The sequence below is a fragment of the Cyrtonyx montezumae genome, unplaced genomic scaffold, assembly GCF_038088225.1.
Source record: "Cyrtonyx montezumae isolate F1298 unplaced genomic scaffold, pur_monq_1.0 scaffold_13, whole genome shotgun sequence".
NCBI lineage: Eukaryota > Metazoa > Chordata > Aves > Galliformes > Odontophoridae > Cyrtonyx > Cyrtonyx montezumae.
The window spans coordinates 17312754-17336801 of NW_027071859.1; the positions used below are offsets into that span (position 1 = coordinate 17312754).

Consider the following 24048-nt stretch of genomic DNA (forward strand, 5'->3'; position numbering starts at 1 on the left):
TTAGATCTGTAATAGGGGAGTAAATTAAAATCCCAGCAAAAGGCAGTTTTGGGTAAGGCATAATGCACTGTGAAGGTCTCACTACATGGGCTCACCTACTGGCTCAGGTTCTAGAATTGCAGAGTTACAGATTTAAGAGGAATAGGACAGGGCAGGAAGTATTGTCCATCCTTGACACCACCGAGTACCAGCTAGCTCACTTCACAGTGAAAGCTCTGCTGTCCCAGAAGCAGGGTGCCCAATCTTAACAAATCTGTTGCACGTAATCTCTGTTTTGGCATGGGTCAAAATCATCGTGAGTTCATGCTAATAATTTAAAACTTATGATGATCCAATACTTGTGTTTGATTCTGATTTGTCATGCTATTAATTTCACTCGCCAAAATTTCCATAACTTCTGTGGACTTGTGGCCAACAGTGGCCTTCAGATGGCATCAATCTTTATGGATCTGTGCAGAAGCCTAATGCTTTTCTCCAAATAGAGTGTCCCAAAAATATATTTAAAAAAATTCTGATGTTGGCTTACTTTGTAATTTTTACTGTTTTACTAGTCTTTTATTTTAGTATTTTAGACAAGAGTACTGAACGAGCAGCAAGGCAACTAAAATTAGTGTGCCTCTCATGTGTTGGATTCCCTGTCAAAGTTATTTTGCATAGTCTTCTATCAGCCTAGTGTACCAGTTCTCTTATCTGATCCTCACATTTATAGCTTATAAAAGTGTAAGTTGCAGGTAGTACACACATTACATTTTTAAACACGTGAAAGTTTACCTCCAGTATTACTCTACTGCATCAAGTGGCTGTCAAATGTTTGCAAAGTGTTTTTCTGATCAGCGGTTCACATTCTGTTGAGAATGCGCAATTGAGAAGGAAAAAGAGAAATTTATGTCATCCAGTGACTTGTTGTGAAGATGCATTCCCTGCCCTTGTTTCTACTAACGGAGTTGTGGAGTTTAAAAATGTATATGATTACAGTGTATAATTTTAGCTGCATTTCTATTCATTTGGCTGCAGTATTAGAATAACCAGTAACTGGAGTTTCATCATTTCTCAGGGGTTATTGAAGAGTTTGTTCTAATATTCTTAAATGTTTTAAAGTAACTTATGCATAATTTATATGCTCATGAATTTTATTTACTTAATTTTTATATAGAATTTCCATATATAGGTGTTACAGTGATGAATGCCTTGTCATTTAGTAAATGAGCAAAAAATGGTTTTAGACGTTAAACTGCAACATGCTGCAGTTATTTCTTTCTTTCTTTTTTTTCCTGCCAGATGTGGTCTTACATTTAAAATACTTAGTGGGAAGAGGTGAATTCTGAAACCTTTTTTTTGAGAGAGACTTGTTTTATGAACAGGTAGAATCATAGAATATCCCAAGTTGGAAGGGACCTGTAAGGATCATCAAGTCCACACAGGCCCACCCAAAAATCAGACAATATTTCTGAAGGCATTGTCCAGATGCTGCTTGAACTCTGGCAGGCTCAGTGCCATGACCATGACCCCTTCCCTCCAGAGCCTATTACAGTGCCTGACCACTCTCTTGGTTGAAGAACCTTTTCCTGATGTTCTACCCAAACTCCTCCTTTTGTCAGCTTAGTGCCATTCCTTGTATTCTGTTGTTAGTCATGAGAGAGAGGAGATCAGAGCCTGAGCTGAGCATAGTTGGAGTGCCTTTGAAGACCTCAACTGATGCGACTTGGGCTGGAAAAAGGAGATCATATTCTTCTGACTTGCTTTCAGGTCAGAAAACAAGTTTCTATATGATGTCATACTATTTTGGTGATGTTTCATTAATCTGGATTCTTAAGAATAAGCTTTGTGTATTTTTCAACTCTAAAACTGCTGAAAAGTGTAGGGGGGAAATGTTGAATAAGACCATCATGTTCAGACCTCTCTTAATCTTAGGAGAAGGCTTCCCAGTCTGTTTTTAATTCTTTTCTGTATTGAATCATTTATTTCCAATATTTCTCCCCCCAGCCTTCTTCAGTCTGAATAATAACTTCTACAATTAAACAAAAGGATCTATTTTTGACAAGGCTATTTGTATTTCTCTGTCTTTCATAACTATTTTTGTCTGTGTCTTTAAATGTCTTCAGGCAGCTGTAGCCAATCTTCAGCTAGATTTTTGCTGCCAGTGTTTCATGAAAACAGTAAGGTTCTGTCACGTAAAGTACTTCCAGGGTGTACATTACCCACCGTTCCCTTGGTCTTAGGGAGTTCTTCAACTAAATACATCTGCTCAGCTTTGAAAACATGAGTGTGTGTACATGTGTGCGCACGTACTGATAGTGCTGTAGCACACATGAGCTGTAATCACAGTCCAGAACTTTATTTTGCCAAATGCTGTACAAACATATGCACTGCCCCAGAAGACTTACAGTCTAAACAAATAAATATGTCTCAGTTTTTATGTCAGTGGGACATGGCATGAGTTCAAGAATTTGCATAGTACGTTGCACAGTAGACCAGTATGATCTAATCAAAAAAAACATGCCCATGCATAACTTTATGGGCATTGTGTATACTTGTTACATATTAGTTATATGATGCATTTCAGATATTTTTAACTGTTTCATTTGTAATATACAGTTATGTATGCATATTTGCATGTTTTTGCATGCATGCTTTTGCCTTTCTGTATACGTGATACTTTTGCATAACTATCATTTATCCACTCATAGAGATGTACAGCTCAGAGAAATACTTTTGCATTATATCACACTGTGGCTGTGTAATATGTTGTGTTAGGTGAATTCTTTTGATAATTCTTTGACCAGAAATAGACCTTTTTTTCTTTTTGTTCAGAAGGTCTTCTACAGACACACTAGCTGTTGGTTTATGCAAAAGTGTGTCTTAAAATTATGAAAACAAGAATCACAGAATTGTACTGGTTGAAGATCGTATAGACCAACCCTCTGCTAAAGCATGAGGAACACTAAGCCTTTTTAATGCTGCAAGTTTTATAAAGGCAGCTTCTCCTAAAGCTAGTGCTGTTCTTTTCCATAGGTGAAAAGAACAAACAGAATTTTGGATGTCCTGTCTCACCCAGACAGCATAGTATCACAGAATCATACAGAGTCACAGAATTGCAGCTGATGAAAGGGAAAACAACACAAGAAATCAAGCAGAGCATGGCTGAGCAAGGATTTGCTGGCCACAAGTTTGGTGGCCTTCTATGATGGAGTGATGGCATTGGTGGACAAAGGAAGAGCACGTGGATTTGTGCAAAGCCTTCGACGTGTTCCTGCATGACCTCCTTATCTCTGAATTGGAAAAACATGGTTTTGAAGTCTGTAATATTCAGTGGAAGAAGAGTTGCTCATATAGTTGCAGCCATAGGGTTGTGATCAGTGGCTCTGTGTCCAGGTGGAGGCTGGTGATAAGTGGTGTCCTCCAGAGGTCCATCTTGGAACTGGTGCTCTACAACATTTTTATCAGTGATACATATAATGGGATCGAGGTGTACCTTCAGCAGGTACTTGCTGATAACACCAAGATTGGTGGTGCAGTTGATGTGATAGAAGGAAGGGATGCCATCCACAGAGACCTGGACAGACTTGAAAAGTGGACCCTTGTGAATCTAACAAGGTTTAACAAGGCCAGGAGCAGGGTATTGCACCTGGGTAGGGCAATCTCAGATCTGTGAGCAGACTGGGAGAAGAAATCCTTGAGAGTAGTTCTGCTGCCAACCTCGGCCAATCTGTGATTACGATTGTGTTATATGTAAGTCTTGGCTAGAGATTTACTAATCGACATTCGCTGTTGCTTTCTTGTGGTCTCATTTTTTATGTTTTGAATATTGTGTGGTATAGTTTTAGGGTTAAAAGTATGTTAGTTTTTGAAACACTGAAGTAGGTGCTCATTTTATGCAACAGCTGCAGTAATCTGTGATCCAGTTTAATGTATGCTAATTATGTTAGCAGTACTATGATTGATATTTTCCTTGTCTCTCTTATTAATTTATCAACTAATTGTTGCATTTCTAATAGCTATAAGCTATTTATAACATAACCTTTGATAAGCAGAATGATATGCACACTAACAGTAACAAATATTTCTTATACCGTGTGGTTCTGAGTTAGTTGCCATCACTCTAATTAGGCAAAAGCTAGAAAACAGAAATTAGTTTTCATTGTTGTGAAGTAGTGAATGAGAAAGAAAAGGTGCTAGTCTGTTTACTTAATACCTACATTGATTAGCTAGTATTAATAGACATACCGTTTTCTTATTGTCCTGTTTGCATTGTAAAGACTGATAATCTACTGAACTGTAATGGCTCCATGGTGGTCTACGTGTGTCTTTAGATTTTTTTTCTTTTAAATAAGGGTTCCCTCTTTGCTTTTATGAAATACTTGTGGTTTGTGGTGTTGTACATACCCACTAGACAACAAATGCTTAGTTCAGTAGAGTTGACATGTTTAATCAAAATCTTAAGCATAGGTACTGTCCTTTTAATAATGTTTTCAATTCATGTGGTGCCTTTTTTTTTTCTTTCCTGAAATGCTCATGGTTTTCTTCAGTTATTGTCAGTCTGAATCAGTGCCACTGTTGTCAGCAGTGGCTCCTATACTGGATCAGCAAACTTTAGCATATTAATTATTTATGGTATATATTTTTTTAATTTTAGATACTAGATGCCACATTTAGAAAGCTGTTATCCTAGTTTTTATACACACCCAAACTACATGTGTGTATGCTGTCACGTAATTACATTTGCTGATATCTATTTGCACACGTTGTGACTTAGCTGATACAAAGGCCCATTGTGGACATCTTTGATCACACACATTACTGTAAGCTCCTCAGTGAGAAACATTATGTATGAGCATCCTAGATAAGCTTAAATTGTGTGTTCAAAGCTCATCTATCTTCTCCTTGGCTTCAGAAGAATGAGCGTTCTTATATATTCTCTATTCAAAAGGTGAATCAATTGAAGGCAAACTAACAGATTCCTCAATTTAATTACAGGCTCAAATAATGTAGGTCAGTTCTGAAGGGTAAATCCAAACCTGATTAAAAACATGCACAAGATAAGTAAACAGGCAACATATTTTCACTTCGGTAGCCCTATTCTCTTTTCAGAGGAGGAAGTCTTTCACTTGCTGTGACAGAAATGAAAGTGAAATTTGTCGAGCAAAGTGGGACAGATAAAGTCTTTGTTTCCTCTCTCATTTTCCACAATGATCATTTGGTTTACAGCTGGCCGAACTGTGAGGACATTTCAGTGGCTTTGTGTTTCTGCAGAGCTGTGAGCTCTTTTCCAAGGAGCTTGCCAGACACAGAGCTGGTAGGTGTGATCAAAGGGCCTCTAGGCCTGAAATGAATGTGGGTGATTCAAACTAGCAAAGAGGTTGAAACACAGTGTGATCATGATTACAGTCATTAGGAGATCCAAAGCTAAAGTGAAAACTCTGAAGTTATCACCACTTTGACCTAAATTTCTGTGATTGTCCTTTGGCTTTTCATTGTGTGGTTTAAATCCTGTGTATGATGATAGGTACAATATTACGTGTTCCTCAATGCTGTTGCAGGTTATTACAGTATTCCCCATTTGGTTTGTTCTTTGTTCTCCTACCATTAATGACAATTTGAGAATGTGTATTGCTAATACTGTGTATGATTGTTACAGAAAAGACTGGATTATGGCCCTTTGAATATATTTACATTTCAGCCAATAAAATAAGTGCTTGCAGTAATAGATCTTCTAAATATTAGACAAACAGAAATATGGATACTTTCATTTGGCACACTGTACTCAAAAGACCATCATGTATATTTATTTATTTTAAGTAAATTTGCATTTATATATTGATGCTTAATCAGAATGTGTACTTCCATGAAATTTGTCTTTAACTCTTTTACTCCTAAACTCATAGAATCATGCAGGTTGGAAAATCCCTCTAAGATCATGTAGTCCAACCATCCTCACAATGCCCATTCCTGGCAAGGTCTCTTTGCCAGGAAAGCTATTAACATTTAAGCCATATGAGTTAAATGTAAACATGTCTTGTAGAGGATATATCCCACACACAACTGGCCAGGATTCCCCCAGTCCCACAGCCCACCCTCGTGCTCTCAACTGTAGAGACACATAGCTGCTCCCATGCCGAGGGCTCCCTCTTAGACCCACTCACTCCCTAGCTTGCAGGACACTGCCTACTCACCAGCTAATCCAGCTTGGTCTTCACTAGCATTTATACTTGCTGTCCTACCTACATTTCCCCATCCATTAGAAGCATGGTCACGTGTGTACTCTAGCTCTACTCATGTGGTGCATATTTGGTTCAGAATATCCAACAAATGGAATTGCATTCTATTTCTCGTTTCTTTGAGTTCACACAAGTTTCAGCTGCTAATCTACCCACTTTAGAAGTGTCACGATATGCTTTTCTGTTCCTGATTACAAGAAATTATGGTTTTGTAAGTTCAAAATGTTTTTTTGGTCTACTGTTTCTGTATCTTACCATAAATTTGACACTCAGTTTTAATCTCTGCTTCTTCTCCCTGCTTCCTTGACTGGTATACAAACCAGCTCTGTTTTATTTTGTTTCATTTCATTAATATAAGGTCTTTGAATCAAGGACTGTGTTTTTGAATGACTAGCTCCAGCATAAAGAAGCACAGATCCTTGTTTGAGCCTGTCTATAGTGTTGAGATAAGAATTGTTACAGTAACAACAAAACTTTTACAAAATTTTTTCTTATTCTTTGAAAAATTATATAATCTTTCTTCAGTCAGAAATGCTTATATACAGGATGATAAAAATCAGCATGACTGAAGTTCTTGAGACTTCAGTATTTCATGATCCCTGTTAGCACGCTCACACGCATCGTCCTGACTATTAGCATCATGGAACAAAACCACATTTGAGGGGTTGTTAAGGAGAGACAGTGTGCTTGTATTCCAGCTTCACCATTGCACAGGCCTTTCTTCTAAGTTGCAAAAAGAAGTATGGCCTTAGGTCATAGATTTGAAATTAGGCATTAGGACCTGGCATCTGATGATCAGTTTTTTGACAAAAGTGATTTAGTGGTTTAAGAAACAATAGGAATTTGGGGGAATTTGAGTTGCTGAGTTGGGCAGACATATTCCAGATCTCCCTGATAGAAGTTTTAATTCTACTATAGCATGTGTCCCAGAGCCTACTCAATTACAATATCCAAAGCATCTTTATGGGACTACAATTTGAAGTAGGTGCTATATATCCAGTGCTGTTTCTCCTTAACTCTAGTTACCATGTTACTTTCTTATCCTTAATATCTAACAATATAAAAACAAAACAAAACAAAAAAACAGCAATACTAAAACACTGGTAAAAGAAGAAATACTTAAATGAGTAAATGAGTAGTGTTCAGTTTGGCTCTTTTCCACTCTAAATCATAGAGTCATCAGGGTTGGAAAAGACCTGCAGACTCATCCAATCCAACCGTCCACCTATCACCAACACTTCTCACTAAACCATATTCCTTTAGCATGTCTAAACATTCATAGGTTCATAGGTTCATAAGGTTGGAAAGGACCTACAAGATCATCTAGTCCAACCATCCTCCTATCACTACCCCTACCCAAGTACTAAATCAAATCCCTTAGCACCTCATCTAAACGCTTCTTGAACAGAGCTAGGGATGGTGCCTCAACCACCTCCCTAGGCAGGCCATTCCAGTGCCTGACCACTCTTTCAGAAAAAAGTTTCCTCAGGTCTAATCTAAATCTTCCCCGGCACAACTTGTGGCCATTCCCTCTCGTCCTGTCATTATTTATCAGGGAGAAGAGGCCCACCCCCTCCTCACCACAACCCCCCTTCAGGAAGTGGTAGAGTGCAATAAGGTCTCCTCTGAGCCTCCTCTTCTCCAGACTAAACAATCCCAGCTCCCTCAGCCGCTCCTCATAAGACTTGTGCTCCAGACCCCTCACCAGTTTTGTTGCCCTTCTCTGAACACGCTCCAGGGCCTCACCAGTAAAGAGCCTAAGGAGGCTGTGCTGGAGAAAGGGGTGAGGCAGATATCTCAGCTGAAGTGCATCTATACCAATGCACGCAGCTTGGGCAATAAACAAGAAGAGCTTGAAGCCATTGTGAGGCAGGCTAACTATGACCATGTGGCTATTACAGAAACATGGTGGGACCTCTCCCATGACTGGAATACTGAGATTGATGGCTATAAGCTCTTCAGAAGGGATAGACAGGGAAGAAGGGGTGGTGGCATAGCTCTCTATATCAAAGAGTGTTTTGATGTTGAAGAGCTTGAGGTTGGAAATGACAAAGTAGAGTGTCTATGGATAAGGATCAGGGGGATAGTCTTTAGGAGTGACATCGTGGTGGGGGTCTGTTATAGACCACCTAGTCAGGATGAAGAAATAGACGAGGTGTTCTATAAACAACTCGTAGATGTTGCACGATGGCCAGCACTCGTTCTCGTGGGGGACTTCAACTTCCCTGATATATGCTGGAAATATAATACTGCGCAGAGGAAGCAGTCCTTGAGATTTCTAGAATGTGTGGATGATTGCTTCCTGACACAGCTGGTGCAAGAGCCTACCAGGGGAGATGCCTTGCTAGACCTACTTTTCACTAACAGGGAAGGACTAGTAGGAGATGTGAAGGTTGGAGATTGTCTTGGCCAGAGTGACCATGAAATGGTGGAGTTTGCTATTCCTTGAAAACCTCTGGGTTGGTGACTCCACCACCTCCCTGGGCAGTCCATTTCAGTGCCTGACCACTTTTTTGGAGAAGATAGATATGATATATAATTATATAAATGATAGGAAGCCAATGAGAAATACTTGAAGGTGTTTCCTGCCTTCCCTACAGAATATTTCAATTAATCCTAACTGTGTTTCTTTACGAAGGGAATATATGATGAACTTGTGAGTTTTCCAAAATTCTGTTTATTCTGTTCTGCGTCTACAGATTCAGGTGCAGCTGGCAATGTTCATCTGAAAATAGAAGGATAGAATTTCTTCTCTAAACTACAGAAGGAGAATGAGTCATACTCAAAGTTAGAGAAAAAGTCCCAAGGATATGTTCTCTGTTTTTTTACAAGAAGGACTGTCCTTGATATTAATAAATGTTTGCACAAAGGAGTAATTTATGTTCTAACCACCAGTCTCATCACATGCTTATTGTGTCCCTTTGTAATGCATGCCCTTAACTTCTAAAATTTATCTTGGCAAACTTTCCACTGGAACTCTGCTTTAAGAGGGTCTAACTGTATGTCAGTATGATTGTGAAGGAAAGACTAAAATCTGATAATTGTTTATAAAGCCTGCTGTTTTACTTGAAAAAAGGGTGTTATGAAATATTTCAACTAAATTTCAGATGTCTACGCCAAGAAAGCACCTAGGTTTCTGGGGTCTAAAAAGACAAGGAAATTCATTTCCCTTTTTCCTGACCTTTCTTGAAGCACTGAAGTAGTTTCTTAATGTGACTTTCTTTGCTACATTTTTCTTTTCTCTGTTTTGTCTTGTAGATTCAACCATCTAAAAATAAGTGCATTAAAAAAATTTGGGCGAATCTTGCAAGTTTTCTGTGAAAGTCAAGATCCTGAATAAGAGGATTGAAATATTGAGAACAGATTTCAAAGAACTGACTATGCATATAGAGTGATAACGGGATCCAAGAACACTGTACCAAAAGTCTTGTTAAAGTTGAGGTAAATGGCATCTACTGCTCTTCTTTCATCCACAAATGTAGCCATTTTGTCACAGAATGCAATTGCTTTACAGGACTGTGATTAGTAAGGCATAAGTTAAGGGTCAATGTTGGTCAGTACTGTTTTCAATTCAGGCTTAGTCTATGTTACTGAAACTTGGGGAAGATCTGTTGGAGTGTATTGTTATAAGTACAGCATCACTAACTCCAACTGAAAACTGAGTCACTTGAGTAGGAAGCTTCACATTGATAGCAGGGATCAGATCTCTAGAAGTAAAGCTAGCAAGATTTTGTGCCACATGAAAAATTAAGGTTTTGTACATACCCAATGAGAGCAGGTTTACATTAGCTTGATCTGCACATTTTAATTTCCCAAAACCTTCACTTATTTTCCCATTTTGCTTAAGGGTAGCATCTCTAGATGAAACTATATTTGGTCAAATAGATTATAATTTCTACTCACTTTAAATAAATAAATAAATAAATATATAAATAGAAGTACCTTTATCTGGGGTCACTCAGTGTAACACACATGTTATTGTCTTACAGTACTTTGGGAACCATGCCCTAGTGTTGAGATCATGTACTGAGCACTGATTTCGTAGTTGTACAAAATAAATTTAAAGTAATTTATACCAGATTTTCTATAAAATTTTATTTCTTTTCTGCCTGTGGCAGGGGGATTGGAAGTTGATCTGTGAAGTCCCTTCCAAACCAAGCCATTTTATGATTCCATGATTCTGATTCTTAACTTTGAGAATTGCCTTTTCTTTATCTTTATGCTGTGTATATTCAGATTAACACAGAACTTCATGCGAATTGCACAAAACTGTGGAATTACTCCTCAAACTAAATTAATATATCGTAAAAAAATTGCATTCTATACTTTCAGCATAAATCTCGAATATTATTTTCTTATTTGTTTTACACAGTGTTGTTTGCTATTATGATTTGTTTGTCTTTTGTTATTTGAGAGTGGAGGTCAGTGTACTGAAGCAGAAGAGTTACTGGTTTTCAGATGAAAACTGTAAGAAAGCACTGCTGAGATATTTGGGGACTTAGTATCAAACCTATTCAGTAAATGTGGTATTTACAAATATTTCACAAAACCTATCCAGCTTTTTAAAATTTAATAATTATCAGAAATAATTGGTTGTTTAAGTGAATTAATTGATAAATATCAGATAATAAATTACCCTGGAATACAAGATATGCTGAAAAACCTATGTTAGACAACAGTAGAAGTTCTGTTTACAATTTTTTTCAGTAAGACTGCAGAGTGCTAATGGATTATGGGATACACCATTCCCACAAGATATTCATCATTCTTCAGGACATGTTTTTTTGATAATGGCAATGTAGAAGCATTTTAACTCTGGGAATTGTATTTGACTTACTTTGTTTGACTCTGAGACATTTCATGCAAACATATAATGGTTTGGATTGAAAGGGACCTTTAAGATCATCTAGTTTCAACCCTCCTGCTGTGGGCAGGGGCACCTCCCTCTAGACCAGGTTGTTCAGAGCCCCATCCAGCCTGGCCTTGAATGCTTCCAGGGAGAGGGCATTCACAACTGCTCCATGCAACTTGCTCCAGTGTCTCACCACCCTCACAGTAAAGAATATCTTCCTAATATCTAGTCTGAATCTACCTTCTTCTAGTTTAAAGTCATATCCCCTCATCCTGTCGCTACACATAACTTTGAAAAAGTCCCTCCCCAGCTTTCCTGTAGGCCACCTTCAAGTACTGGAAGGCCACTGTTAGGTCCCCCCAGAGCCTTCTCTTCTCCAGGCTGAAGAGCCCCATCTCTCTCAGCCTGTCCTTGTAGGGGAGGTGCTCCAGCCCTCTGATCATCCTCATGGTCCTCCTGTGAACATGCTCTAACAGCTTCATGTTCTTGTGTTGTGGGACTCAAAACTGTACGCAGATTTGAGATTTAAAAAAAATAATCTTTAAATCCTTTCATTCTGACTTCTACTCATTTGAAATAAAGTTATAAAAGTAAGTTTACGTTTCCTCTTACACTTTTTTGCATTTATTTTCTTTTCTTTGGAAATCTCTGTATACTGTCAACATTTGCAGACCCTGGTCAAGTAAATATTCTTAATTTTCTCTTGAATAATTTATATTCCAAGTTTTGTATTATGTATCAGAATTTTTTAGACTCCATCTTACAGCTTTCATTCCGTCCTAACTTTTCTGTCTATTCAAAACACCCTCTCTCAGGTTGCTTCTCTGAACATCTGAATCACTACTGTTAGAAACTGAATGTGTCCATCTTAATGAAAATTAGAATATGTTATTTATGGAATAAGCTGTATGTATCTGGAATAGATGGCTAGTTTCTGAAGCATTTCATTATAATAGCTGTACAGTAGCAAGCTTGGTAAGGAAAAAGCCCTGATTTAAGGCTATCGGCTCCTTCATGTCTTTTCAGACATCTGATGAATTACAGATAAAGTGAAAATGGAATACTTCACTGAGCATGTGTTGGCTGAACTAGTTTTGGAACTTGAGACTGAATCTCTAATACTGCATGCCCTTAGCAAGAAATTCAGAGAGCCTGACCAGTCTAACAAGAAGGATCATTTTCTGGTCTACCTGACTGCTAGGAAAGAAAAGTCTGAACTACCTCCTAGTGAGCAAAACTTGCCATTTGTCCTGGAGTGGAGCCCAAAGCTCTGGATCCCTCACAGTTGGCAGCCCTGAGGAAGCACATATGGTAGCTATGTGAGCAGATACAGATAGGTAAAGTGGTATTGACTGTAGAAACTTTTGGGAGCTTAGTTGAAGTATGATGTGACTTGCAGGCTTAAATCTATATACTGAAAAGTCTCCAACAGGGTGTCGAACAAGCTAACTGAAAAAATGGATATGGTTTTGATGAAAATTCGCCCTTTATTATCAGAGTTGCTGACTGTATCTGAGTACCTCAGTGGCTTTCTGGAAAATTCTTATAGCCTTAAAGGTTGAGTAGCTACAGATCACATTGTGTCCTTTAGCTACAGTAGTAATTGCTCATGCTCATCTGGCTGTCCAGAATCTCTTCACTGTTACTGCCTAGCAGATTATGAATTTTGGTCTTTCAAGCATGGGTACATTCTTTTTTCATAGATATAGCTCCTTGGAATTTGTGTGTTCGTTAGATGAGTTAAATCTGTCAGGCAATTCAGGCCAGAATATATCTGCATATTTCAGTAACATAAACTTGCAGAGAACTGTTAAGGATACTGAGTACTAAAGGGCTAGAACATATACCTGTGGAATTTTATCTGAAAGGCTCTCATAAAATATGTATTTTTAATTTTTACGATTATTTTGTAAATTAACTTTTTACACAAAATATTTGTTTTCTTCAGGAGAAATATTTGTTAGCCATTATAAATATGCTGATGTTATGAATACTTATTTGATGATCTGAGTATTGAATAAGAGCATGAAATGTTTAAAAGGTGTCCAGGAACACCATAAGTACCTTTATCAACAAATTTACAAATGTCATCAAAAAGCTTTTTCATCACTGGTATTAATTACATCATTATCTTGAAATCTATATCAGTTTTATATGATATTACTTAGGGTCAATTTCAGTAAAATTAAGGGTGCCACAGCATCCTCTCAGTGCTTAGTAAAGATTGGTTTAGACTGTTCCAATTACAGGGTTTTTTTCAAAATTTTTCTTCAGTTCACAAGCTCATTTTACTAAAACAAAAAAATCAGTTTAATATAGAATCTGTTTTTATTTGTTTGTTTGTTTTAGTAAGATAATATTTGCATCTGAAATATTTGGGAGTTGGACTCTGCGAGGCCCCCTCCACTCCCTGCAATTCTCTGATTCTGTGATATACAGAATGTAGACACCTGCCATCCTTAGAGATGTCCTAGAGCATTCAAGACATGCGTTACCATTTATTAAAAGGCCAGTAATATGGATTTATGCCTTTCTGAAGGAACATCAGGCTGCATAGGGTTCACAACAAAATGTAAAATAATCCTGTATGCTTGCAGTTTGTTCAGTCTTTTCTTCACTATTGTGACCTTATTCTAGATCTGGATTGCATGGATCTCATGGGGACTTTTCCAGCTTAGTGACAGGATGAGGGAAAATGGCTTTAAACTAGAAGAGGGTAGATTTAGACTAGATGTTAGGAAGAAATTATTTACTGTGAGGGTGGTAAGACACTGGAACAGTTTGCCCAGATAGGTTATGGATGCTTCCTCCCTGAAGGCATTCAAGGTCAGCCTGGATGGAGCTTTGAGCAACCTGGCTTGGAGGAATTTATCCCTGCCTATAGCAGGGGGTTGGAACTAGATGATCTTAAAGGTTCCTTCAAATCCAAACCATTCTGTTAAAGCAAACTCTGCACTCCTGGATTCAAGAGCTTACTTAGGTTTTGAAAGACTCACTAATCTGTTTCATGGTGTGCCCCTTTTAGAATGACCTAGACTTCATAACAGCTGGGGCAGCATTTCCAGATTATGTTTGTTATAGTTATTTCAGCAAGTTTTTTGGTAGTGGCAAATGATGCTAGATAATATTTTAAGGGGGGGTTTCTGTTGTTCTGTTTTATTTTTTAATGTATTAGGTTAAAGATCAAGTAACTCCAGTTTTGGTGCCTTTATGTATACTTGCGCATTACAGGAGTTACAGGATGAGAACCATCCTTAATTACCAAGTTCTCTTGATATTATTGTTTTCATTTCCCTAACGCCATCTGATTTTTTACATTCTGGATATGCTATTATCTGCTTTGTCAGGGTAATTTGAAAGTTTTGGTTCTTACACATAAACGTTGGTTAACTGGACTTACAGGGCCGTTTGTCCCATGCCAAGGACTGATGGGTTAGGACTAAATTGCACACACCTCCACAACCCTTCTTTGGTGGTCCCCGTGAGGTAACAGGATAAGCCTGCTACAGAATCCTTTTGGCCTGCATTCATAGGTTTCCTTTGCAGTGAAGCCAGCTTTTTTATTTTTGTTTTCATTTGTTAAATATTTTCCTGACGGAAATTGCAAGTGACTCTCATTCACTTTGCAGCAATAAAGTAGATTCCTAAATAGTTTGCAATTCAAGTTCAAAAAGTATTTGTGTGGAATTAAGACATACAGTTGATGCACATCAAGTCTTAGGCTTTTAGAAGCTATCAAAGTATGAACTCAAGGTTTAGAATAGACACAGGTTATGTTAGGCATCCATAGCAGGTATGTAGAGACATGCCAAATCTCTTGTAGTCAATGACCAGATGTACAGCAGAACCAGATGTGCCTGCAGACTGATTGAGACCAGCCTAAAGCTATACCTCTAGATGATGAGAAGTCTTATTACCCAAGCTGTGGTGGCAATGCTGACTGGGGTGAAGTTCAATTACTCAGGCATAGATAGCAAATGCCGTTTCTGATACCAGAGGCTAAAACAAATACACAGAGTAAGCAAATACAACAGAGGATATGCATGTACCCTTTCATATCTATCTGGACTGGCAGTTAGCGGCTCGCTGCATTACCTTACAGTACCTCACATAACACCTTTGGTTGACTATGATGGGAGCCTAAGCTTCAAATATGTATGTTCACAGAGATGTACAGAGGTATCCTATCCTAACTGTAGGTGATGCAGAGGTACACATTAGAATTGAAGCCCCTTAGTAGAGGCTGCTGCTGCTATAGTAGCTTTTATAAATTCTGCTTATTTTAGAAGGTCAGCCCTAAAGAGTGAAATAAATCATGCTGCCAGGAACCAGGTGATGAATATTGGAGCTAAAGTGGCAGCACAGAATCTTGTGAAAGCGATCCTTTCTTTCCACTAAATGCTTGCCACCCCCAAGTTTTATTTGCTTAGACTCTTTCCTCGTGATACAATGAGTTGAGGGAGCTCTAAATTGGTAATTGTTTTCTATTTTTTTCCTGAGAGAACTAGAGCCACAAGGTCAGCATCGATGCTTCCCGACCTTTTTAATATCATCTCTAAGTATAAACTACCACAGATCCATCTTACCATTCCATTTTTTCCACATGCAAAGTATCTAGTGATGCAGATACTGCATAGATTTTCAGGGACGTGATCTGTCAACAGAATTCAGTGCGATCTGCTTGTGTTGTGCAAAATCATAAACACTAAGCTTGTGCAGTTTCACCTTTGAAAATCTCGTGACAGCAGTACATGGAAGATCAGAAAAATTTTTTGGGGCCCTATGGTATCTGCTACATATCATCATTTATACTTTCAGCTCTAATCAGCAGCCTTGGCCGTACCTGGAAAAGATTTAGGATTTCTGTGTATTTATCACTGCAGAAGGAGTCATGTCTGATAAGAACAGTGTTTATAAAGTCACAGAATTGTAGGGATTGGAAGGGACCTCTAGAGATCAGATTTAGCCATTTTTATTGAGTGAGCATATCCCTGAATCTGGAAAAGCACATCCAAGCAATGAAACATTTACAAAGGTTGTAGCATATATGAAATAACATGAAATCTGTGAAGTTCTAATGATGACTCTCTATCTCCTTTTCTGTTGCTATTCTTTCCTCTCCCAATGCAAAGTGTTTGGTTAGAAAGCAACCTATAGTATGGGACCCATTGACTTCTAATTTTAAACTGCATAAAAATCTATTGCACCCTTGTTTCAAAATAAGGGCATTACCAGGGCTCTCTGTCAGAAATACCCTTTAGAAAATAAGAACTGGCACTTCGTTGCACAAAATGTGCTATGACAGGGCATGCAAATGGGCTGATTAAAGCAGAAATGACTGCATTTTCTGTTTTTAAACAAACACAAAGATCCGAAAAATCCTTTGTAAGGTGGACTTTCCCTTACGGGATAAAATGGAATTAAAATAGTGTCAATAAATTGTGTGAGAGACTGTATCAGTCTGTGCATTGATAGTCTGTGCATGCAGGATAAGAACATTGACTGCCTGCTAATCTATTCCCAGATGGAGGTGGATGCAGACGAGAAGCGCCATCGCACACGCTCCAAAGGTGTTCGAGGTACGTCTCCTGCTTCAGTAAATCACTCAAGGCCCCCGCTCAGGGTGACCTTCATCCTCCAGAATCTCTTTGCACGATTCATTCTGACCCTTGCTTTTACACAACCTTTCTGGCAATTTTCTGTAGAAGAGGGGTACTTGTAATAGATGATAAATCTTTATATATTTTCCATCTCTCTGCAGTTCCCGTGGAACCAGCCATACAAGAGCTGTTCAGGTTAGTGCTCTGAGTGCAAAATGTATCCCCATTAGCAATTTAGAAAATTCATGCCTTTTAATGGGTATAATGCACTTTCAAGTTCATTGGTGGTTTGCTCATGCCCTGCTGCACTGATGAAATTAATTCCCTTGAGACTTGCTAATAAAAAGCATCCCCTCTTTTTTTTCCATTCAGTTATTTGATTTTTCTCTCTCTGTCTTTGTTGCCCTCTGTAATACCTCCTGCCTGCTTTTAGTATAATTTTTCTACAGCACATCCGCACCTATATAATTAATTATCTCTCTTTTGCAGCTGTCCCACGCCTGGCTGTGATGGCAGTGGTCATGTTAGTGGCAAATATGCAAGGCACAGAAGGTAATATCTGTAATTTTTCATAATTATTGAAGATTTGGTAAACAACTCAGTTGCCATGACCTTGATAAACCAAACAATGATAAAAATTTGAAATTAGACCTAGAATCTACTTGAATTCATATCTTCTCTCTGTTTTTTCTTTTCTTTAAGCAGTGATTTTTTTTTGTCAATATTGTGCTATGTTACTGAAAACCTTTGAAATTTCTATCGAGTTTAAACATCACATAAATTAAAACTTCATAAATGCAAATGAAAACAGGTCCTAAACCTTCCTTTAATACTCACAGGACCACTCTATCCATCTTTACCATGGAGCTGAATTTCACTCATAAACCTAAACCAAGTTCTTGCTGAGGAATGCTGATCCATTTTCAATCTTTTCCCAATTTTTTCATGCTGCTTTCTTGATCGTGTGTAGCAAAGTAAAATTTAGACTTGCTGACATGTTGGTGGGATTGTGATTTCTGTTATTTAATGTATTTCATAACTGAAGGAGTGCTTCTGAACACTGAGTTTGATGATCTGGTTCCGGTTCAAGGGTCAAAGCATAAGAAAAAATCACTTATAAGAAGACCTCTGGATTCAAATTTTACACTACAGTTATATTTACTCAAGTTTTTAAACTATGATGTATGGAGAGATCCCCATTAAGAAAATATGCTTAATAGTTTACTGTTAATAATATAAGTATGTTAATAATAATAGCATTAGGTTACACATATGTACATGTATTTCAAATTAATTTAGAAGTCAGTATTTAAATTTATTGGCATTATGAATGTTCAATATTGTCTTGTACTGTTTGGTTTACTAAATCATTCATGCATTAGTTTCTCATGCAATATTTTGAAAAATAGCAGTGTTTATGCTCAGGGACGCGTCACTTTTTCTTGTGTGCAGTGCATTTTATTTGACATATATTATACAGCAGAGTATTTTGAATTGGCCATGTGAAGAGAAATGTGTTCAAACTACTGTTAAATTCTCATGGAACTGCTTTTTTTTTCACTATTGACTTTTTCAGATTTTAAGGCACTTGTGGTGTTTGCACTTAGAATAATACATATTTAACACCAAATTTGATAAACGATTCATAGTGAGGACATGGGATGTGTTTTTTATGAATTAAATGGAAATAACATTGAACTTGATGACCATTGTAGGTTCCTTCCAACTTCTGTTCTGTGCATTCAAGGTTAAGGCATTTATCTCAAAAATGAAAAACAGTGACATATCTGTCCACTCGGTGCTAGATATGTCATTTCTTAACAGTGAGTGAATCTTAGGGGCAAATCAAGAAAATACTTTGAAAATTAAGAAATTGACGTGCCTGACACTAGAATTATTTTGAATTACATTTTTAAAATATGAAGTATTAGACATTTTTGTTCAGATTTGTTTTCCTTATCCTTTTTTCAGTCATAAAAAATGGTAATGTTGTTGTGGTAGTTTGAGGGATTTGGTTAAATTGGAACACTGATTGAGGAGAATTAGCCAAAACCACTCTTCTTAAAACTGTTAGCAATTTCTCATTTCAAGTCATGTTTTTCTTTCACCATTTTGTTCATGTAAATACAAGCTTTGTCAGTAATTAATGAGTGGCACCAAATCCTTCTTTTCCTTCAGAAATTTCATGAAGAGCTAGCAGTTAAATGACATGATTATAATGTCCTTTCTAGTTACAAGATTGTGACTTCATTCATTTCTTTATGCTTCATAGGATTTGCATGCTGTTTTTAAGCCAATAATTTTGAAATCCACACAGAATAAAACTCTTAAGCTTAAAAAACAACAACTTTTCTTCTGAGTTATTCTTAATTTTTACCTGTGTTTGTCTAATACCAACTTTTTGGGCTAGGGAGAAGGGAAAGATAGAAGGTTTGAAAGGATTACATGCAGTCTTGAGACATCAGTTCCATACTTTGTTTTCTTAACATGATTCTTGTTTGCAAGTACATAAACAGACTGAATCTCAGAACTGTTAATTAATGAAATTTTAGGGTGGATGCAGAGGAAAAAAAATTGGAAATGCATCAAGAAATATTTTTTTCTTCTCAGGAATTCCTAGGGTTTTTAAATTGCTTTCTTACTGCTCTGATTGCCCATCCACTAATCAAGATAGATTTAACTAACTAATCTTTCATTTAGTGTAGAAACAGAAATCATTTGTTGAGGATTACATACTTATTCCCTGAAACAGCAATTCATATTTTGTAATCTAGTCCAATCAACACCTAGTAATTTAGTTTTTGAAAAATGATGAATTTCTTTTTTTTTTTTTTCTTTATTTTTCTGTTTGGGTGGGAAAGACCCTCCAGCAATATCTTCTAAGGAAATCAGAGTACAATCAAATTTTATGTGCTCAGGTGATGCCTGGCTCAATTTTTTTTAGGCCCACAGAGCATTTTAATGAGGTTAAGACCTTCCCATTTACAATATCAGGCTAACTCATTATAAGAATTGAAATGTATTTGCTTTCACTAGTTGCATTCAGAGCTCTCTAACATTATTCTGTTTTGAGTTTATACCATTGTCAAGTCTCTCGAATTTTTGGTTTTGTTTGTTTTCAATTTAATTAATTTTTTATCAGTTTATGTTTGTAATACCAGTACTGCAGTGAAAACCATGTTCAGATGCTACGTTAAACTTCATCTGAAACAAAAATATCCTTTCAAAACTTCAGTCAGATTTAGGGGATGGGACATTTTTTCTGCTGAGAAAATATCAAGTAGAAATCAAACGAGAATTGTATCCATGTTTCATTGTGAAATCAGTTAAGAACGGGCTGCTAAGTTCACAAGTCTACCCCATAGCTCTGCAATGCTACAGTTTGCCAAGGAAACAAGCGAGCCTTTTCAGCCATTGAGTTTCATCAAAACACAGGACTGGTACTAGGATAGGATAAGGGTGGCAATGGCTTATTGCATCATTTCCATCTTTATTAGTTTTTCTTTTTTGAAGATCTCACTGTAAAATTAAACATTGCATGACAGCAAATGCTTTGCTCTCAGCTCTTAAGTGCAGTGCTTAATTTAGCTTGCTAGTTGGGCATGCTATCACATCAGCTAAGATGGACAGCCTGCTCTGCTGGGCAATTTTAAATGGAAGATGCTGGGATCTTTAAAATTAATTTAGAGGAAGCATCTCTCCCAAATGACTCCATAGAAAGCTCAGAAAGCATCCCAGTTTTGGGCACTAAGGGGAAATGCGCAAAATTAGGTGTGTTAAGAGCAATACCTAGAAACTTGAGGGATCATGGATTCACCAGCATTGGCTAGGATACACAGCATGAGGCAACACTTCACTGTTGCACTTCACACAAAGATCATTTGTATTTCTGGGCACCTAAGATAAAATAGAATATGCAGTTAAAGAAATGCATATCTTTGTGGGGAAAAAAAACACAGCAAGAAAGGCAAGAGTTGTGGAAGATATGAGAGGGAAGGAAGGGAGAGAGAGACATAAACCCATTAAAGGGGTTCTGGAGACAAGAAAGGAATTCTGATCTTAGGAGTGAAAAGCAGAGGCTCTCCCTGGACCACACTCCTAATACTGTTTATTTTATTCCCTTAGTAGCTCTTCAGTTCCACTGTGGAGAGTAGTATGATAATGAACAACGCTCTTACACTTTCTTAGCTGTGTATTATTTTTTGAACAAATTGTTCCAGATTCTTTGAATACTTTTAGCTGTGATCAACCCATCTTAGTATATTGCAGTTAAACAATGCGCACTAGGACTGTGCTCTCAGAACTGTTCTCAGGGCATCTGTCAGCTGAATTTGTAAAGAAAAAAATTAAGATTTGAGTGTTCTTGCATTGTGATTAGAAGGAACTTGGCCTGTTTCATTACTCAACTTTAAAGACAAAAGGATTCGCATTCTATGTATGCATAAATGTAAAAGCAAGTCCAACTTAGTGTCTAAGTTATGCATGTAAAAATCCCATAGGTACTCTAACTGCACCAACTGTGGCCTGTTATTTACGAAGTAGATGAGAGTGATGGCTTTCTAAGTGTTGCACGCTACTGTGTTGTGATGCACTTAGCTTTTTTTTTTTTAAATAACACATCATATACCCAATAAATGTTTAAGGTATCTCATGTAACTAGATACTTAGACAGATAGTAAAAAATTATAACTAGTTTCCATTAAAAAAATACTAATTATATGCAGTGCCCTATTCTTAATGCTTCTTAATATTGTTGTTTAAACTGTTTTTCCAGTAACAAAAGCAATTAGATTCTGTAATGAACTAATCACTTGTCAAATGTGTTTTGTTCTGAGGAATGTCATATTTTAATAAATGTGATCCCTAAAAAGAATCTTATGCTGGTATGTGGAGCTTATATGTGTTAATTTAGGATTCCTTTAATGCGTATACTTGTATAAGTTTGTATTTAAAAACAGATAAGAAACTCTGTCTGAAATTTCATCCTGAAATATTGTGTATCAAATTTAAGTTAAAATGAATGATTAAAGCTAGGCCAAATAGTACCCTCTTCAAATTTAAAATGCAAATACTGGTGGAGCTCTTACTGTATCATGAATTTCAATTTGATGAAAATAAGAATTCAGATTAAATAATACAACTTAGAGATTTCATTTACCAAAAAAATTTCCCTAACTTGTCTTCCACTCACATTGTATTCGTACAGGATTTTTTTTTCGTTAATCACTGGAGAAAAGAAACAAGTCTCAAAAAGCGAGGACAGGAGGTTAATGTCTGGATCATTCATATAGTATATGAATTGTCCCCAGCTTTATAAAATGTATTACATTTTATTTTACCAACAAATGTCTAGAGTTCAGCCAGCTCTTTGTTGCATTATGAGGCTGTGTGTTTCTATGTATTACATTATACAGACAGAATTGTTTTGATTGTCTTTTAATTTTTGAGCATGAGATTTGACACTTGATACAACAGATTTATTTCCATCTATAAATACCTCAGATTTTAGCATTCTTCTGATTGTGAAAATTCCCCCACGCCCTTGTATTACCTTGGCATTATATACTGTAGTTAAGTCATCTGTATTTTAGAACGGAGTGAGAGGAATAATCCCGACTCCCAAACTTCAAAATTAAAAGACTGAAATGTCTGACTCTTATTAGAAAATTATTGAATTTCTCTGGCTTGTTGTGCCATATTTCTTATTCAAATTTTTTCGTTTCATATACCTTTTCACCCACCAGTTTGATTGCCATGGCTGCAGCCGTGGGTGAATAATTGCCTGTCTTCACAGGAGCATGTTCTGGAGCTAAAGTCGAGTGCTTGCTTCCTGATGTATGCCTCATTTGAATTCTGCCGACAGCCTAGGGGCTGTATTATTCATGCCTTGACAGATAGCACTCACTAAAAGCATTGGAACAGGGCCAGGTACTGGCAGAGAGATAGTGGAGCATTGCAACTTGCAACTGAGAGGAGCATCTATAATACAAAAAAGAGAAATCCTCATACCTCCCTTCTACTAGTCTCACTTTGATGGAAAATTCATTTGCATCAAAATAAAATACCCTAAAAATAAATGCATTTTTTTTCTAAACCATGCTTGAAAGTTTAACACAATTTTCCACGTTTAATTGCAAAGCTGATTTTAATTAGTAAGGCCCTGCATGTGAAAAATGAAGATTCACTTGGGTGAGTGTAACACATTGCAGTGTCTGCTGAATGCTCTAATTAATGTATGGCTGCTGTACAACAGTGTGCACTGTGGGATATTTATGAAAAATTCTGTGCACGCAGCCAGTCTATCTGTATTTTAGTTCTTGACTCCACGAGAATAAATAACTTTTCCCCCTTTATTCTTTATGAGAATATCATTGTGCATGCCATCACTCCATCCATAAACTTTATGGCATGCTTGTCCTTTTTAGTATTTGTCAATGATATTATAAATCAGAAACGGGGTTGTACATATTTTAACATTAATTTGATAGTAGGGCATGGTTGCATGCTGTGCAGAACCTGAGGTTCACTGATGCATTTATGTTAAAGCCAAACCAAAAAAACAATGAGGCCCTTATTGTTTCTTGCTTTTACAGTACTGTGAAAAATCCCACTGACTACTGGAAGTGTTGATAAATGTATATTTATTTCTCTCTCAGCTCATAGCCAAACTTTAAAATGATAAAATCATCTACAAGGTATTTACCTGAGGATAAAAATGTACTCAGGCTAATTCATTCTTTCATTTACGTAATAAAATTGACCAGTTAGGATTTGTAAAAAAAATGTTAATAAATGAAGGTTCATTGCTTTGTTAAATCCAGCTAGAGAAAAATAAATAAATAAACACAGAAATAAATAAATAAAATGAAAGAGCATAGGGATTTTCAAGCAGAACACTGCAGACAATAAATAAACGTGCCGACAGAGAATCCATAATGTATTAGAGATCTGTATTGGCTGCTGTCTGAATTTGGCAATATATTCTTTGTCTGATTTTTGATTAATGATTAGGAAGGTACAAAGTTGGGTATGAAATATCAACCGGATATACACCAGCAAGTGGTGTTTGGCTCTGCATGCTGGCGGCCATTGTCTGGTGTTTCCCATACAGAAGATCCACAGCTTAGTTCCTCATAGCACCATCTGGATTGGGAATAGCAATTTCAGTGGCAGCAAGTTTCTGGATCTTCATGTGCCAGGAGTACTAGCCGAATAAAAGGGGGAAAAATAGAAATGAAAGGCAGGAGAGCATTGCCCAAAATGTACAGTGACAGCAAACAGCAGATTTTTGGATGAGCTTTCTGCTGTGTCCCCCTAGGCTTGTTCGTTGCTGAGATGACATTGAAGTGGTGGGTGCCAAGAGCACTTATGCAGCAGTTCA

General features: G+C 37.1%; 1 protein-coding gene across 8 annotated transcripts in view; it reads left to right on the forward strand.

Moving 5' to 3' along the window:
* Positions 1-24048, forward strand: part of MYT1L (myelin transcription factor 1 like) — a 287002-nt gene that overhangs the window by 148839 nt on the left and 114115 nt on the right. For 5 of the 8 annotated variants that reach the window (XM_065730757.1, XM_065730758.1, XM_065730755.1 and 2 more), the window contains exons 3-5: positions 16592-16646; positions 16829-16862; positions 17157-17219. In XM_065730757.1, coding sequence (XP_065586829.1) covers positions 16592-16646; positions 16829-16862; positions 17157-17219 — 152 coding nt within the window. Of the gene's footprint in view, positions 1-9491; positions 9657-16591; positions 16647-16828; positions 16863-17156; positions 17220-24048 lie in introns of those variants that run through there. The other 3 variants (XM_065730753.1, XM_065730759.1, XM_065730761.1) reach the window with 1 other exon arrangement.